Raw genomic sequence first — 17,560 nt, forward strand, 5'->3', positions numbered from 1 at the left:
TATGTATGCAAGAGCTCCGAATTGTTGTAGTTAGTGGTACGTCCTATGAGAATGGGATGCCACTTGTAATAGCGTTGATCTTGGCACGGAACTGTGTTTGCTTCCTCCATCGTCGGTAGTTGGATGGAGCGTGCCTCCGGCCATAATATGCATGCGAAATGCACTTCGGTTGGGTTAAAAAATTAGATTACAATCTTGCTTTTTCCTCGCTGATGCTTTCAACACGTAACGTCTATGGTTCGCTTTTTTTCACTCGCCATTGTAACTACTGCTTGATAACAATCTACAGATCTGCAAACGACGGATACCAACGGCTTTATCTTTCCTGATTTTAATCTTTCCTTTTGGTACCATAATTGCTATTGTACATAGCAAATAATAAACTATTACATTCATATTAGTACAATTATGTGTGAGTTTGTTACGGAAACTGTAATATGTAATTCATATGGAGTGCCAATGGATTTACATAAATGTCGATATTGTATAGAGGATTATTTTTCTTTAAGCTGGTAAACAATTAGTACAGAAAGAATTTCTGTTAAGACGGAAGGATGTGATAGCTTTTGTATCACTCCCGTACAACAGTACAAACTTGTACCTCATGTATTTTTCGTGAAACACCGCTACACGTTCATTGCGAAAAGGAAATTCTAGTACAAGACATATATTGTGTCATGTATCAATCGACTAATCGTATGTGTTAAATGTCTTAGGACATTTTGATAACTTGACCTACAATAATTACATTTTGAGAAAAAATAAATTTAAGCTTTTTTTCCATTTAATTCCACCATGTTTTGTAATCTGTGTAGATACGTATTTTGACCTCAACTGTGAGGCCTCACAAGACACTGAAAACGGCCGCACAGTTGAGATCGAAAGTACTAAACTCGTCATATGACAATTGACTTCGCTATTTTAAAATATTGATAGTTCAAATGAATAAATGGCGAAACTCACGTGCTGCAAGTTTAGAAATCATTAAAACGTGTATCGTGCCGAACCGAAAGGTATCAATTCAAGCAGAACATTTGGGTTAAAAACACCGAAATTGTTAACCCAATCCGAACTCGGTCTAGCATGAAAAAGCAACTTATCAGTACGCTATTAAACGTTCATCGATCTTTCTCCCGCCGGTAATTCACCGCTTATAACACCCCGGTAAAAAAAACATAAAAAGACCTCAAGACAATGCACTTCGCCTTGTTAACGATGGCCTATCTGAATGGTATCTCCCGACAGGGAAGTCGTTCGTCAAGTCATTACAAACCGACTTCATGTAACGAAGTCACTGACGCGAGAATTGCATGTTAAAAGTGCTTTTTTATTTCGCCTACCTTTCCCAGTTCAACACCAACCAATACGTTGAACGAAAAGTCTTTTTTTTTTCTTTAACATCTTTACCCGGATCGTTTTGGAGAACAAACGCCAGCAAGCAGACGACTGCAATCGACGACTGCTTCGTTGAAAAATTCCATTGCATTTAAATAGCCCACTTAAACCCTCCCGATAATAGCCTCCAGGGGGTATTCATGCAAAAACTGATTCATGGCTCACAACACAATTTGAATTGTTTCGTGATGCTATGTGGCAGGTTGGAAAAATTCTACTAGCAACTCATTTAGTGAGTACAGTCCTATTACACTAACAGCTTTAGAGCTCGGCAGAAATGCCACAACATCGCATGGAACGCCGCCCAGTAAGAGCCGAATGCGGATTCTCTGAAGTGGAAAGCGATTGTTTGTCCATTTGCCTTTCGCACAGTTTGCAGGTTGTTTTATATTCTATTAAATCGCATCCAGCCGCACAATGAGACGGACAAGGTTGCTTCTCTTCTTCAAATTGGCATTACATTCCTCACTGGGACATTGTCGCCTCGCAGCTTAGTGTATTCAGCACTTTCAAAGTTATCAACTGCGATTATTCTAAGCTGAGTTACCATTTTTGCATTTGTATATCATAAGGCTAACACGATGATACATTTATGCCCAGGGAAGTCAAGAAAATTTCCAACCCGAAAATTTTCTTAGACTGGAATCGAACCCAGCCACCTTCAGCTTGGTCTTGCTTTCTAGCCGCGCATCTTACTGCACGGCTCTAAGAAAGGCCCGTTGCTAACCAACCTGAGTCAGGTTAGGTCAGCAAAAGGTCGATAGGACATCCTTCCAAGGTCATTTTCGACCATATGTCTTTTCGACCTTTGTATTTCGGCCTTTTGTCCGTTCGACAACTTGTCTTTCTACCTTTTGTTCCTAACCACTCCATGTGTACCGATACGGAAGGCTGTGTTGGAAGTAGTTGATGTAAATGGTCATGTTCTTGAGGGCAGCGAAATCAATTAGTCGTTGTCCGTAATTAGTAACTTATTTCGCATTTTCCAGCATTTCCTTATTTCGCATGTCCTAGGGCGAACTAGAAAGTTGACCGATTCCAAAACTTTTGGGCTGTCCTTCTTACTGTGAAGCGTATCACGTACGTGTCTTTGCAACTGTAAGCTTTTAAAATTAACCCACATCGTTTCTTGATATTTTTTAGAAACTCAAAATGATTTCAAAAAACCGTAACTCCTTTGATTCTCAACCGATTAAGTAAAAAGTAAACAAAAATCAGCAATCAGATACCTGAGGAGATTAACATAGGTAGTGTGAGGATGGGTGTAGTAGATTTTTTTACCCGACCCTCTAAAACCAAAACCCTTTCACTAGTCTGTATCAACCCGGCCCGCAATTAAGCAATACTTCAGGGGGGACTATGGAGAACTCTCACGCTTATGTTAACGCACAAGTTATTATTAATACACAAGCCATTCATCGATACTGCCAAGTGTGTGTGAAAGTTGGGAGATACAGAGGGTACAGTGGAAGTATACGTTTTCGGCATTCTCAAAAATGGTGGTCCGTAAACTGACCCCTCCCCCTGGTCCGAAACCAACCCCCGCATGTAGTCCAGAACTGACCTGGCAATTAGTTTGGCAGAATGCGCCATCTGCGAGAAGCCCGGGGAATCGGCATGGGACCAACATTCTCCCCTACTCAACAGTAAAGTTGACACTGTCGAAGGTGTATAAGTCAGGATACAGTGGAGTTATTTTGAAGTGGACAAATTTAGCTTGGTTCATGTAATCCTATTATAGTAACATGCAATGTATGCTGGTTTTTTAATTTGTCCCAAAAAATAATTATAACCTTTCAATAAGACGGATAATTTAATAAAAAGATAGAACATTCTATTGGTTGATCTGCAAGGACCATTGCAAGATACTTTGGACAATTTGTCTACTTGGGCTTTGAAGCTGGGTATCGAATTCTCCCCGGAGAAAACTGAGATGGTTGTCTTTTCAAAAAAAAAACATAAACCGGCTAAGTTCTCGCTTCAACTGATGGGTAAGATAAACACTCATAGCATGTCTTCTAAATACCTCGGGGTCTGGTTCGACTCAAAATGCACCTTCGGGAAACACATTATGCATCTGACACAAAAATGCCAGAAACGAATCAACTTCATGCGAACAATAACCGAAACATGGTGGGGTGCGCACCCCGAAGATCTTATCACGTTGTATCGAACAACATCTCTGTCGGTTCTCAAATACGGTAGCTTCTACTTCCAGTCCGCAGCGAAAACTCACATGCTGAAGCTTCAACGGATTCAGTACCGATTCAGTACGATGAGTTTAGAAGTACTTGCGGGAGTACTTCCTCTGACAGATCGTTTCGCGGAATTATCGCTCCGATTCCTCATCCGTTGTGAGGTTCTCAATCCATTGGTCATCAACAACTTCGAGAAACTGCTTGAACAAAACCCTCAATCTCGTTTCATGAGTAATTACCACTCTGGTATATGACGATGGAGGTAAGTCCATCTTCGGTTGACATCAATCGTACTAACTTCTTAGACTCCTACAGTTCCTCTGTATCATTTGATCTGTCCATGAAGCAGGAGGTTCATGGAATACCAGACTTCCTTCGTGCGGAGGTAATATCTCCATTATTTGCAAGCAAATACGGGCACGCTAGCCAGGAGAGAAGCTTTTTCACAGATGGGTCAAAAACGGATGATTCCACTGGCTTCGGTGTTTTTAACGTTTTTCATAGCGCCTATTTTAAGCTTAAAGAGCCTTGTTCCGTGTATACTGCTGAGCTAACAGCTATACACTATTCACTCGAGCAAATCGCATCTCTACCTACAGACCACTTTTGCATCTTCACCGACAGCCTAGGTTCACTGGAGGCTGTTCGGTCAATGAAACCGGTGAAGCACTCAGCGTATCTCCTAAATGGGATAAGAAAAGCATTGAGTGCTCGATTCCGGGCAATGAGGAAGCGGACTCTTTGGCTAAAGTGGGCGCTGTGGAAGGTGATATTTACGATAGGCAAATCACCTCCGATGAATTTTTCACATTAGTTCGTCAGAGTTCGTCAATCTGGCAACAGAAATGGACAAATAGGGAGTTGGGTAGATGGCTGTATTCAATTCGCCCGCAGGTGTCGAAGCGTCCATGGTTCAAAAAATTGAAAATGGGACGAGACTTCATTCGAACCATGTGTCGTCTAATGTCCAATCACTACACTTTAAATGCACATCTTTTCAGAGTGGGGCTCTCAGAGGGTAATCTCTGTTTTTTGCGGCGAAAACTATCAGGATATCGATCATGTCGTGTGGGCGTGCGAAGAGCATCGTGGCCCCAGATCTGCTCTAACTGAACATCTCCGGGTCCGAGGAAAACAACCAAAGCCTATTAGGGAAGTGTTGGCGGGTCTTGACCTCGAATACATGTCCCTTGTCTACCAATTCTTGAAAGTTGCTGATGTTAGACTGTAACCATTGTCCACCCATCCCTTTTGCTATCGTAATCCCTCAAGAATGTCTTCATCTTGTCGTCACTCCCCATGCCCGCCGTTAAACCCCATCCGTATGTCTTCCTCTCGTTGTTGTCTCCCCAAGGAAATGTGTCTTTGTCCCGTTACAGATGTGAAACATCACCAAGAATGCCAACCATGTGAACATCAACATTGTAATTAATTAAGCACCCTAAATTCCCTTCCCTTCCTACTGTATTATTGTATTCCCTAACCTCGACCAAACCGCGAGTCTTTCGGTTCCCCAAAACTAACCCTATATATAAGAATCATTAAATGTATAGAAAAATATGATTTCGGCTCCGTGACGCTTCATGGCAAATGAGCCTACCAAATAAACGAAAGATTGAAAAAAAAAATAGAACATTCTATTGTAAATTTGAAGAAATGTAATAATACTACGTTCTTATGAGTTCTAATGAAAAATGAAAACCATCAGGCTAGAACTAAATTGACCTAGAGGGCGACGCTGCAATCAACTAAACTAAATGTTTGACAGTTTGGTCGAGAAACCCGGGCAAGATCGGGCAGGTTCGACTAGTCTATATAATAAAAATGAAATGGTCTGTGTTCGTATCCGCATAACTCGAAAACGGCTGGATGGATTTTCTCCAGTTCTTCAGCAAATATAACCGTTATCGTTATCGACGGTTTAATATGATATTTCCTCAGTCGGAAGTCATTAGTCAAGTTGAGTAAATCGTGAAAAACTAAAATAAAGAATCGTATGGGAATTTCTTATGGGCAGTTCGCAAAGCCCATTTTCGCCTACTATGCAGGACAACGTCTGCTGGGTCGACTAGTCTTCTATCTTCTATATAATAAAAATGAAATGGTCTGTGATCGTATCCGCATAACTCGAAAACGGCTGGATGGATTTACTTCACTCTTTGAGCAGATATGTTCGTTATCATTTCCGACGGGTTTATATGATATTTCCTCATGCGAAAATCACCCGCAGGGTTAAACAAATCCTGAAAAACTAAAATTATGAATCGTATGGAAATTTCGCATGGGCAGCCCAGAACGCACATTTTCGCCTACTATGCAGGACAACGTCTGCCGGGTCGACTAGTATGATATAAAAATGCTTCCATCTTCAAAAATATTGCGTTTCTCGAAAATATGTTTCACTGGTCAAATCGACCCCATGTAGGCAGGACGATAGCCTTAAGCTACTGGACACATTGAAGAAGAAGAGACGTAGTCTTAATTGTTATATGTTAACCAGAAAATTGAAATATTTTAAGCATGATTAGATGACTAATTCACGTTTGTAATTAGCATGTCTTATCTGAACGTTTCTCAATTATTAATTATTCTATTTTTAGTTTATTCTTTTGACAAGGATTTTGGACAAGGATGTTATCGATTATTTAGTAATTTGCGTTTGATCATTTAGTAGTTTATCAAATACTCATTCCAAAAGCTAAATTTCAAAATGTGTTGTATGGTGGACTTTAAGTGCGACGGTTTTTCTACAACTCTGCCAAATAATTCGTTGCTTGAATTCCACCAGTAACGGAGTTCTAGCTATAGTTTCAGTAACTTAGACTAAAAGATATCAACCAATCATTTAGTTTAAAGATGTATGCCGCCCTACTGTCGTTATGGTATCAAAATTTCCACATTTTTGTTTGGATCGTACTTTGAGCACGACTCCTGAAATACTTTTATGTTCTCACGTTGTGCTGCTTCAATTGTACTCATAACGTCATTAACAACATCCGGTTGTTCATATATTCCAGAACAGTGATGACGGCTGCATAGCCGCAAGGAAAACAGAAAACTTTTCGTCCGCCACTCGATGGGCATACTTTTGAAATAATGCCGATGTTTGTGGAAAAACTTTGACATATATTTTCGAATGAACTTTTCAAAGATGCCACCTCACTCCCAAACAGAGCACTTATCTAAACGGCATTGTAAGAAAGAACAATGGAAGCACTAAACGAGTACCAGTACATACGTTCGAAGCAACCGGCATTTAGGATGATGCGGGATGACACCGATAAAAATGCACTTTTCATGTGGGTAATGAGTGATTTCGACGGAGATACGATGTACACGATTCATTATGCATTCATCAGATGGGTAATCAGTATTCAATTACCATATACATTATCGAGCCGACTGAAGTAGACCTAACTGTTTGACGTGTATGTAGGCAACGACAGCAACCGGTTTCGCGTGGAAAATGTACTACAAAGGATTGAGTGGGGCGTGAGAAATTGTAATGATACAGTGCATGAAGTGTGAAATGAAGTCATCCGCTTTTGCGTTCGATTTCTAAATGCATCATAGAGTTATAGTAGAATCTGTTTGACGTAGCTTGAACAATGAAACGGTCTATTGATGAGAACAAACAACCTATCACGATTATCAACAGATGCAGAGGAAACCGAGCAGATGATCGTTTTACCAACAAGTTCAGAATAAATGAAATTTTAGTTGATTTTTTTATATTGTTGCAAAACTTCTAAAATAAAAACAACATTTTGTTCCCACTCTAAATCCGTTATAAAAGTATTTAATTGTGAACAATGAACTTGCACGTAAATTGAGGAAATTGTATTTCCATCACTAGAGTGAATACAAATTGGCAAATTTATATAAGGAGATGTTTCATCAGACCGCACTACAAGTCTCAAAAGATATTATAGCAATTAGTGCCGCATAGATTAGAAAAACCGGGAACCATTGTTATGTTTGTATCATCTTTCATCCAAAACACTTGCTTTGCCGACAGCGTTACTCATCAAATGTGGAGTAGCAATTTCGTAATACAAACACCCCAACCTGGTAAACTAGTTTACAATTCGGAACCGTAAAATCACAACACGCCAGCCACTTAGTTACGGTTAGCGCAAAGCAAGGAAAAGCAAAGGTTGCATAACTTCCTACTCAAAGCAAACCGAATAAAGGTATAGATACAGCGTAAAACCCGGTAAAAGGTAAAGTGCACACTTCGCTGGAAGAAAATCGCAGTATAGGTAAAAGTCAGTATGTGAATTCCATCCTATGTTGGTCTGTTGGTCGTCAGTTTCACTTGTTCAATATTCAAAACCAAAATAAATATGTTTTGTCTTTATTTATTATGAAAGTAGGAGCCTAATTGTTATATGTACTATCAACACTAGTGGATCCCGGCTAGACGACCATAACGCCATAACAACAAATATAAAACAGATTAACGTTTTTAGAGCTGCATGAGGCGCACGTTTACAATTCTCAAACTTCTACCATTTGGTGGGGTTTTCCTCAATTAGGGAAAACCACAAATTAAGATATTTTTGAATATGAACACCTTTCAGTTGAATCACTATCCGTCACAATAATCCATGGGTTTCATAAATTAAAATTGATAGCATCAATATAGCTTTTCAGTTGATAATCTTTTTCCATGGAAATTGTTAATTTACTCTGGAATTTGAGCCTAGTCGCTATTGAATATTTTTCACTATATCGTATGTGTCTTCAAAACAAGTTGAAAGAGGCCCCGGAATTGTATGTCACGTAGTTGACCTATTTCTAGTCCAAATAAAAAAAGTCGTCTACCGGCAAACGTAAACTTATCAAACATTTTATATGCGGAGGTAAAGAAAAATAAACTGAGGTTTGATTTAAAACATGCTTGCGTGACTCACGCAAAAGTAGGTTTTTACTGACCTACATTTGTTTTGAATCTTCCATAGCACACGCACCGGTAGCGTCCATAAACCAGACCATCCCTAAAGGTACAATCTTGATATCATTAAAATCACTACTTCTCAAATGAATCCTAATTCTGTTTCAATGTATCCATTCTTAATGATTTCAAAAGTCGAAAAAAGTGCCTGGCGAAAATCGAATAGACCCTGTATAGAATATCCCTTCTAACTTACCTCTAGCTCAATTTCCAGTTTGTTAATATCATCTGTTGCTGTGTTGAGATTTTCCAGTTCGATCTGTGAATTAAAGTGAAAAAAACTTAAATTAGTTGCGTAATTTTCGACAAACATCTTATTACAAGAACCGTGAGAAGTGGCCGGTACACTTAAAGTTAACTACGAATAGGGTGGGTGTACCAACCAACCGTCGCCATACATAAGAACAACTATTTTTTGTTGTGAAAACTCATATGTGAATAGGTGCATGTACATTATGTGGAAGATATTGATTTGAAAATTGTATTGGAGGTAACCACTTTCCCTTCGGGACTCGAACCCACGACCCTCAGTACGCTAGACTGGTGCTTTAACCAACTAAGCTACGAAGGACCTCCGTCGGCCTTCGCAACCTAGCGGCTACTGAATGAGCTCAAGATTCCCAAATTAGACGCATAGTCAAATCTCTCGCAATCCATTTGTCAAGCCAACACTTCCACATGTGTATAGTACATGTTCACATTAGAGGAGCGTGAGTATTTAGAATGTCTGGCGGCTACACACATTCTTCATCAGCAACTGTACTGATCAAGTGAGGTTGTGTGAGCATCGGTCATCAAGCTCAGACCCGACCGCATTGCGTAGGCAAGAGCACGCAACTCAGGTTCAGTTCAATCAAAGTTGATTGCCTATTTTCGGGGATTAAACCACCCGATTCTGAGCTTTTGGTATCGGCTACACAACACCCGTGAAAGTAGCCGATACCAAAAAATCATTCCGGAGCATCGCTATTTCATTCGTAATTATCAATACGGGCAAATTGTGTATGCAATAAATTGTTTAGGTCTTCGGAGATGACCACAAACGAACCTCCGGGAAATCCGAAACATCCGTAAAAGTGGACAATTCCATAAATTCATCTCAAAGCAAATTTTCGTAGCTGTTTATACCAGGGAATTGATGATGCATTCAATAGTGAAAGTTATTAATTGATTAATCCTAAAAGTTTATCCCAGAGTTGAGCATTTTTGTTAGCAGTCACGTAGTAACGGTGAATTATATGTCGAGTAAATAGTGAAAGTCCTCTTTCATCGTCAATGATTACAAAACGGTTCTCCGGGAAATTTTGGACATCCGCTAAAATGATTAACTCCAGAATTCCCAGAGCTCCAAATTTTATTTCGAAACCATCCATAGCGGGGAACTAATTGTGCAATCAATATAGGGAATTTTTGGTGACGTCTGAATGTCCACTAAACAGTTCTCCGGGAGATCAAGAATATCAGTGAAAATTAAAATTGTTAATTCCAAAAATTCATCTCACAGATTTGCTAATTTTCGCTCTATTTCATTGGTGAATTATATATGCAATCAATAGTGAAAATCATCCGCGATATACAATGACAATAATAAAAGTCGAGTCAAGTACGAGACATTAAAGACGGCCTTACTGTGGAGGTCAAAATGTGTATCTGTCAATAGTACAATCAAGTGGTGGAAATAAATGGAATTATGCAAACTCGTATAATGACAAGTGAAGACATACCCCTGTAGCTCACAATAATTTTCTTATCAATAGTAAAAAGTCCTCCAGAACATCAGTAAAAGTGGCCAATTCCAAAAGTTGTCGTAATAAATCTTCATTAGCCAGCGACGGCGGCGTGGCGGCGTTCCTCTATGAATTCCTCCGAAGCTTCTCCAGAAGTTCCTCCGGTAATCCCTTCGGAAGTTCATTAAGGCCCAAATTACCGTAATCCAGTCATTGACAAGAAAACCAGCCACGTGCTTATACCACCCCCAGGAAAAAATCCGCCCACCGAGGAGAAAATGCATTCCCCAGCTGAATCGGGGAAGCATTCTCGTGTTAAAACTACATCAACACATAGTGATGACTTCAATACATCCGTGGAATGCTTCATTTGGATGAATTTCGTAATATTATTTGAAAAAACTGCATTTTGCAGAAAATATTGCAAAGTTGAAAAAATATTTTTCCAGGAGGGGAAACCGTCGATTTACTCTCACGATCTCTTATACTTTGCAGATACTCGAAAATCATCGTTCAGTGTTGCGTGTTGATTTGTTCTATATATTATGCTTGTTTTCTCGAATATTTACGTAAACATCAAGCAATAATCTATGAAAATGTTGCTTTTCATGCTAAATATTGACACTAAATATTGGATGTGAGCTAGAACTGTGAAAACGCAAGCATTCATAAGCAACGCAGGTTATTTATTCTTTCATAATTCAAATGTTGATAATGTAGTGCTGCTAAAACGGCATCACTTTTCATGTACACAGAGAGAAGACCGATCATATGGTCATGTAAACAATCCATTGAATCTTGACGAACATTTGAGAAGGTCATAATTTTACATTCATGTAAAATGCATGTAGAAAATTGTGTAATTAGGAGAAGGATGCACATCAAATCAATCTCATATATCGCCATAATCTATGCGCTGTACAGGTATTGAAAAGGACGTTAATATTTTGTGGAAATATATAGAGTTTGATACCTTATGAAATGTTTGTTCAAAATCAGATCTGAGCGAATGAGTAGGCTCTCCGCAAAAAAAAGAAGCGAACAGCAAGAAAAAGAAGTCGATTTGCTGTATGACATTTGAACCTTAAGGTCTGAGGGAAGGGTTTTCCGTTAAAAAGCACGTGGAAGCACTCTCTGAGAGAGAAAATTGCCCAATAAAGCGCGCCAGAATGATGCTGTCAGTGTCGCCAAAATTATTTCATCATTATGCAGTTTACAATTGCTTGAGAATTTGCCGTAAACGGAGAACAAAAGGAATTGGCAACAATGGGGAAGAAATTTATCACTCATGCAGTGGTTCGGCGAGAGAACAGCAGCAGCGCCGACCAATCACGCAATGAGGAAATCAAAATAAACAAACACCAGCTGGTTTTGTAAAATGAAAACATGAGCCGTTTCTAGAACAACATTAGAAAATATCGTCAGAGGATTTCTGTACAAGATTTCCACACAAGCTTTGAAAAGGATTTAGGTGATAACAGTGGTGCTGGTAAGACAAATAAGACAAATAAGACAAATAAGACAAGTAAGACTAATAAGACAAATAAGATAAGACTAAGAAGGAAAATAAAGTAAGTTTCTCCAGGAATTCCTTAGGAAGTTCCTCCAGGGATTCGTTCGGAAGTTCCTCCTTCGGAAGTTCCTTCAGGAATTTCTTCGGAAGTTCTTCCAGAAATTACTGCGGAAGTTCCTCCAGGAATTCCTTTGGAAGTTCCTCCAGGAATTTGTTCGGAAGTTCCTCCAGGAATTCCTTCGGAAGTTCCTCCAGGAATTCGTTCGGTGTTCCTCCAGGAATTCCTTCGGAAGTTCCTCCAGGTATTCGTTCGGAAGTTCCTCCAGGAATTCGTTCGGAAGTTCCTCCAGGAATTCGTTCGGAAGTTCCTCCAGGAATTCGTTCGGAAGTTCCTCCAGGAATTCGTTCGGAAGTTCCTCCAGGAATTCGTTCGGAAGTTCCTCTAGGAATTCCTTCGGAAGTTCCTCCAGAAAATCCTTCGGAAGTTCCTCCAGGAATTCCTTCGGAAGTTCCTCCAGGAATTCCTTCGGAAGTTCCTCCAGGAATTTGTTCGGAAGTTCCTCCAGAAATTCCTCCGGGAGTTCCTCCAGAAACTCCTCCGGAAGTTCCTCCAGAAATTCCTCCGGAAGTTCCTCCAGAAATTCCTCCGGAAGTTCCTCCAGGAATTCCTTCGGAAGTTTCTCCAGGAATTCGTTCGGAAGTTCCTCCAGGAATTCCTTCAGAAGTTCCTCCAGGAATTCTTGGAGGAAATTCCGGAGGAATTCCTGGAGGAACTTCCTGAGGAATTCCGGAGGAACTCCTGGAGGAACTTCCGGAGGAATTCCTGGAGGAACTTCCGGAGGAATTTCTGAAAAAACTTCAGGAGGAATTCCTGGACGAATTCCCGGAGGAACTTCCGGAGGAATTCCCGGAGGAACTTTCAGAGGAATTCCGGGAAGAACTTCCGTAGGAATTCCCGGAGGAACTTCTGGAGGAACTTCTGGAAGAATACCTGAAGGGACTTCCGTAGGAATTTGTCTTATTTGTCTTATTTGTCTTTTTTGTTTTATTTTGCTTATTTGTTTTATTTGCCTTATTTATTTTCAACTGTTTATCTGATCTTATTCCTATATTTGATTTCAATATATAACATATAATATTTTGTATCCTCGTGTTCACAAATAGAATTACGCTTTTTTCTTGTGTCACGCTAGATACAAAGTTGACGGACTTTCTACCGCTCTCATCGCTCCTTTCCTGCCGTGCGCCTCAAGAAAATATGCTGTTGGCTGCTCTCCCGAAATGGTAACTTTTGTATGGAATTTAAAAAAACTTTGTTGAAGAAAAAAGAGTTTCCTTCAAAATTTATTGCGGTGACATATACTTTTTATTACATCAAAATGATCGTTGAAAAAATTCAAAACTTTTGTCAGTTGGGTTTTGCGAAATTCGGTTCCTTTGTGCTTCAAATCATCGGAGAGAGGTACTGAGAAGCGAAAATTTCAGTTCTACAATAGTTCAGTATTTAGAGCATAATTCAAATTTGGGAAATAGTAGGTCCATGAAATTTTGTAGGAACATTCCTTGATAAATTTCAAAGAGATTGTCAGTTAGAATAAGCGAAATTCGTTCCCAATTCCGAGTTATAGACATTTTAGTACGAAAATAGCGCTCTACCGAGAGAGAGCTTCCCTCATACCTTAAGTAATTCCTCGGAAAGTTCCTAAAAGCATTCTTCTAGAAGTTCTTTCGAGAAGTTCCTCCGCAAATTCCTCCAGAAGTTCATCAAGTAATTCCTCGGGGAGTTTTTCCGGAAACTCCTTCTGGAATTCCTCCACAAGTTCCTCCGGGAATTCCACCGGAAGTTCTTCCGGGAATTTATTCAGAAGTTCCTCCGTGAATTCTCTTTGGGATTGGCCAATTTCACGGATGTTCCGGATCACTCGGAGTACCATCACGGGTGCATTATGGGGTCACAGAAGACTTTCATTATTGATTGCAAACACAATTCGCCAGAATAGGTGGTTACGAAAAAAATGCGAAAATTCCGGAGGATCGTTTGTATGGCATTTGGAGGTCACAGAAGATTTTTACTATTGATTGCATCAATAATTCGCCAGGATAGATTATTACGAAACATTGTGATGAAGTTTGAAATTGGCCACTGTCACAGGTGTTCCGAATCTTCCGGAGGACCATGTCTAGGATATTTGTAGGTCACAGAAGACTTTCACTATTGATTGCACCTACAATTCGCCATGATGGATTGCTACAAAAAAAATCGCGAAGCTCTGGGATAAATTTTTGGAATTGGCCATTTTACGGATGTTCCGGATCTTCCGGAGGACCGTTTTTGTGGCACTTGGAGATCACAAAAGATGTTCACTATTGATTGCATCCATAATTCGCCAGGATAGATTATTACAAAACAATCGCAAAGCTCTGGGACGAACTTTTGGAATCAGTCATTTTTACGGATGTTCCAGATCTTCCGAAGAACCGTTTCTGGGACATTTGGGGGTCACAGCTTACTTTACCTCTTGATTGCACCCCATTTCTCAGAATGAAGGGTTACCAAAAAATCGCAAAGCTCATTTGCCATTTTACGGATCCGGATCTTTCGGAGAACCACTTCTGGGACATTTGGAGGTTACAGAAGACATTTTGTATTGATTGCACCCACAATTTGCCAGAATGAATGGTTACGAAAAAATCGCGAAACTCTGGGATTATCTTTTAGAATTGGCCACATTTACGGAAGCTCCGGATTTCCCAAAGGGCTTTCCGATGATCGCTCCAGGGATAAATTTGCACAGAAATGGCGTTTACAAGATAGCAAATACAGTTGGGATCGTCAGAGCACGTAGGCAGTGAGTGCTAGTAATAGACCCCTTAAAGACGGAAATTTACTTCAATCGCTTCGCTAGAGTCAGACTAATGACATATTGCCATTCTGTAGCACCAGATGACAAATAACAGTTATCAGCAATGCGTTTCGTACATAAAACATGCTAAAACATTCATTTTTACTACTAAAATAAGTAGGGGAACTGTACCGGTTTTGGCCATGTTCGTAATTTGAACAATTTTGCGAAAAACTTCAAAAATAAAGCATTTCGGGAGGGTTTTATTAGTTCCAACAAGAGATATATCCCCCACGATTCAACGCTGCTTTTAACTGACCGATTATTTTGGAAAAATATGTATTATTCAGGGTTGGCCAAAATAGGCACTAAGTTGGCCAAAACCAGTGCACTTCCCCTATTTTAAAATAATGTTGCCAGATTGCCTATTATGGCCACCCCAAGACCATAATACGCAGCATAGAGTTTGTTTACATACGTATTATGGTTCCCAACCCCCCCCCCCTCCTTGGTTTACATGTTCCATTTCCACATCTTCGTGTTGCCTATTATGGACCCCCAGTGCTAGTAATGGACCCTCCAACGTATTTACTTTTACAAATTAGTTAAAATAACAATTAATTGCATATTATTCGGCAACTCGGCCGTACGAAAACCATTTTTTTGTTAAATATCTTGGCTGTGCATATGCACAGCATATGTTTCGAAATGGACTAATTGATATGAAATTTGCGAAAAAGAATCCACGTGTCTTGGAGGGACTCGAACCCTCAACCTCCTACTCTCTAGATAGGCGTGATAACCCCTACACAACAAGACCACATAAAGGTCACGTTTGCGGAAAAGCCATCAGAATCCGAGTACCAAACTCCACCGCGGTTAGCTCTCTTTTTTGCAAATTGAATATCTTTCGGATGCTTGATTTGCCCAATCTCCACATGTGCTTTACTGTTGTATATCCACAGTCAAGCGAGTGCACATTGTTTATTAAACGAGAGGATCGCACTCCATGCCCCCCAGTAACGGACTGGGCGGGACGGTATAGAATGCGAATTCAATCGCACTCTGCTGTGCCAAAGGCTTGCTTGGCTAAAGCATTTGATAGTTAAAGTAACTTAATTTTAGTATCCTAAGCCAAAACAATTGGAGGGAACAACTACCTTGATATGTGAAGCAACTTTATCCAATGGAAATTTGCAGGAAATCATTGATTCCAGTGTTAACTTTTGGTTTTTGTTCAGGGGGTCCATTACTAGCACTCACTTCCTATTTGCAAACAATCTCATGTTTCAAAACACGAAACTCTTAAATTAGGTGCTAAATTGGGAAGCTCAAACAGTACCTCTTTAGTACAGGTTTCCCGGGGACTAGAGAGGGCTTATTCTAGGAACCTACAGCTTTCGTTTAGTGCCGAAAATCAAGATCGAAAATCGGTTGAAATTCTAGTTTTTGTGAATGTGATGAAATCTTGGGTCCCCAATGCACAATGTGTCACTTTTTTTTGTGACGCCTCTTCTAAATGTTAGTTAAAAAGTTAGGAAAAGTCGGAATTTTTCAGATTTTTATCTCGTTGCGTTACAAAGGTAAAGCGTTGTTTTGTGTGTGCTTGGGTAGAAATGGTCCCCGGAATATGACCCAGAGCACAGACAACGTATGTTTTTTTCAGCACAGACAAATTGTTAAATATTTTGGCTTTGTTGAAGATAAGTAGATCATGAACTTGAGATATTTGATATAGCATATTGGGTTTGAGATGTAAGCCAAAATTTAACCTAAATGCGTAAACCTTAATTTCTGAAACATGTGCTGTGCAAACACTTTCAGGAATTATTTCATTTTTCGAAAACATCGAGTTTTTTTCCTTGTCCAAATGCAATCTATCGAAAACAAAGATTAAAGTATTCAATGCTAAGAGGATGTATACAAATTCTCAATGTTTCGTCGGTATAGGGTGGGGGCTGCCTAACCGATTCCGTTTTTTTTTCGCAATTATATACGAACTTGCTTTCATGGCTTGCAATAATTGGAACAATTTTACCGTTATTTGTTATTTATGGAGAGCGAGCGATTTCTGCAAACCCTAATCCAAGATGTTATTTGAAGCACTTTTAAAATGGCTTCCTTGCCACGGAAAAATCAAATGTTAACTTTTGAGGCTTTTTAAAACACGCGTTGCTATAAGAATATCGTCTGTATCTTCTTCCGTTGTCGAGTTATATCAATTTATTTTTAAAAAAACATGATTTTAGTAAAATTGGTGAAACTTGAGATAAAAAATAACATATCCCCAATTTTTTGACATAATAAAGAATATTAATTTCTCTTTCAGATGTCGTTTGAATATTTTTTTTTTTGGTCTGCCCTAACCGGAGATAACAACTTAAGAAAAAAATGTAATTTTGACAGAAAAACGATTATAACTTTTGATCGGAAAAAGATATTTTTTTTCTAGAGTTGACCAGTTGTAGTCTTAATAGACTGGTATCTCGGCTGAGCTCTCCATGTGATACACAATACTAGCAAACGACTCAAGCTATGTTGCTCACTAGGTCACTGCGGTCTGGGTTCGTATTGTGATCATACCGATACATTTCCCTTCCCGCAGTCTGTCAGGGGGCAGCAGGGACAGCAGGGACAGCATGGACCATGTCCAAGGGCTTGACGACCCCTCCCCAGCTGTCTGTGAGTCAGGGAGAACTGCCTAGGGCGTGGTGGGATTTAGCAGTGGGCTCTGCTAAAATCCCTCCCAAAAAACCACAAGTGCCCGTAAGCAGACTCTATCAAAGCGACTGTGTGCCGCTTCAAAAGCACAAGCCCAGGGAGTGCCAATTGGCATGGGGAGTGTCCCTACTCCGGTAGGGTAGCGCGTGAGCTGCTTCGGCAGGGAGTGAGTGTTCTGTTTGTGCTGAGGCAGGAGTGTCATAGCG

General features: G+C 39.9%; 1 protein-coding gene across 1 annotated transcript in view; it reads right to left on the reverse strand.

Annotated features, from left to right (window-relative positions):
* The window catches only part of LOC134222852 (SH3 domain-binding protein 5 homolog), a 115,454-nt gene that overhangs the window by 38,111 nt on the left and 59,783 nt on the right, over positions 1-17,560 (reverse strand). Inside the window, exon 3 of the mRNA XM_062702000.1 lies at positions 8,747-8,809. Coding sequence (XP_062557984.1) covers positions 8,747-8,809 — 63 coding nt within the window. The remainder of the gene's footprint in view (positions 1-8,746; positions 8,810-17,560) is intronic.

This window comes from Armigeres subalbatus, chromosome 3 (assembly GCF_024139115.2).
Source record: "Armigeres subalbatus isolate Guangzhou_Male chromosome 3, GZ_Asu_2, whole genome shotgun sequence".
Taxonomy (NCBI): Eukaryota; Metazoa; Arthropoda; class Insecta; order Diptera; family Culicidae; genus Armigeres; species Armigeres subalbatus.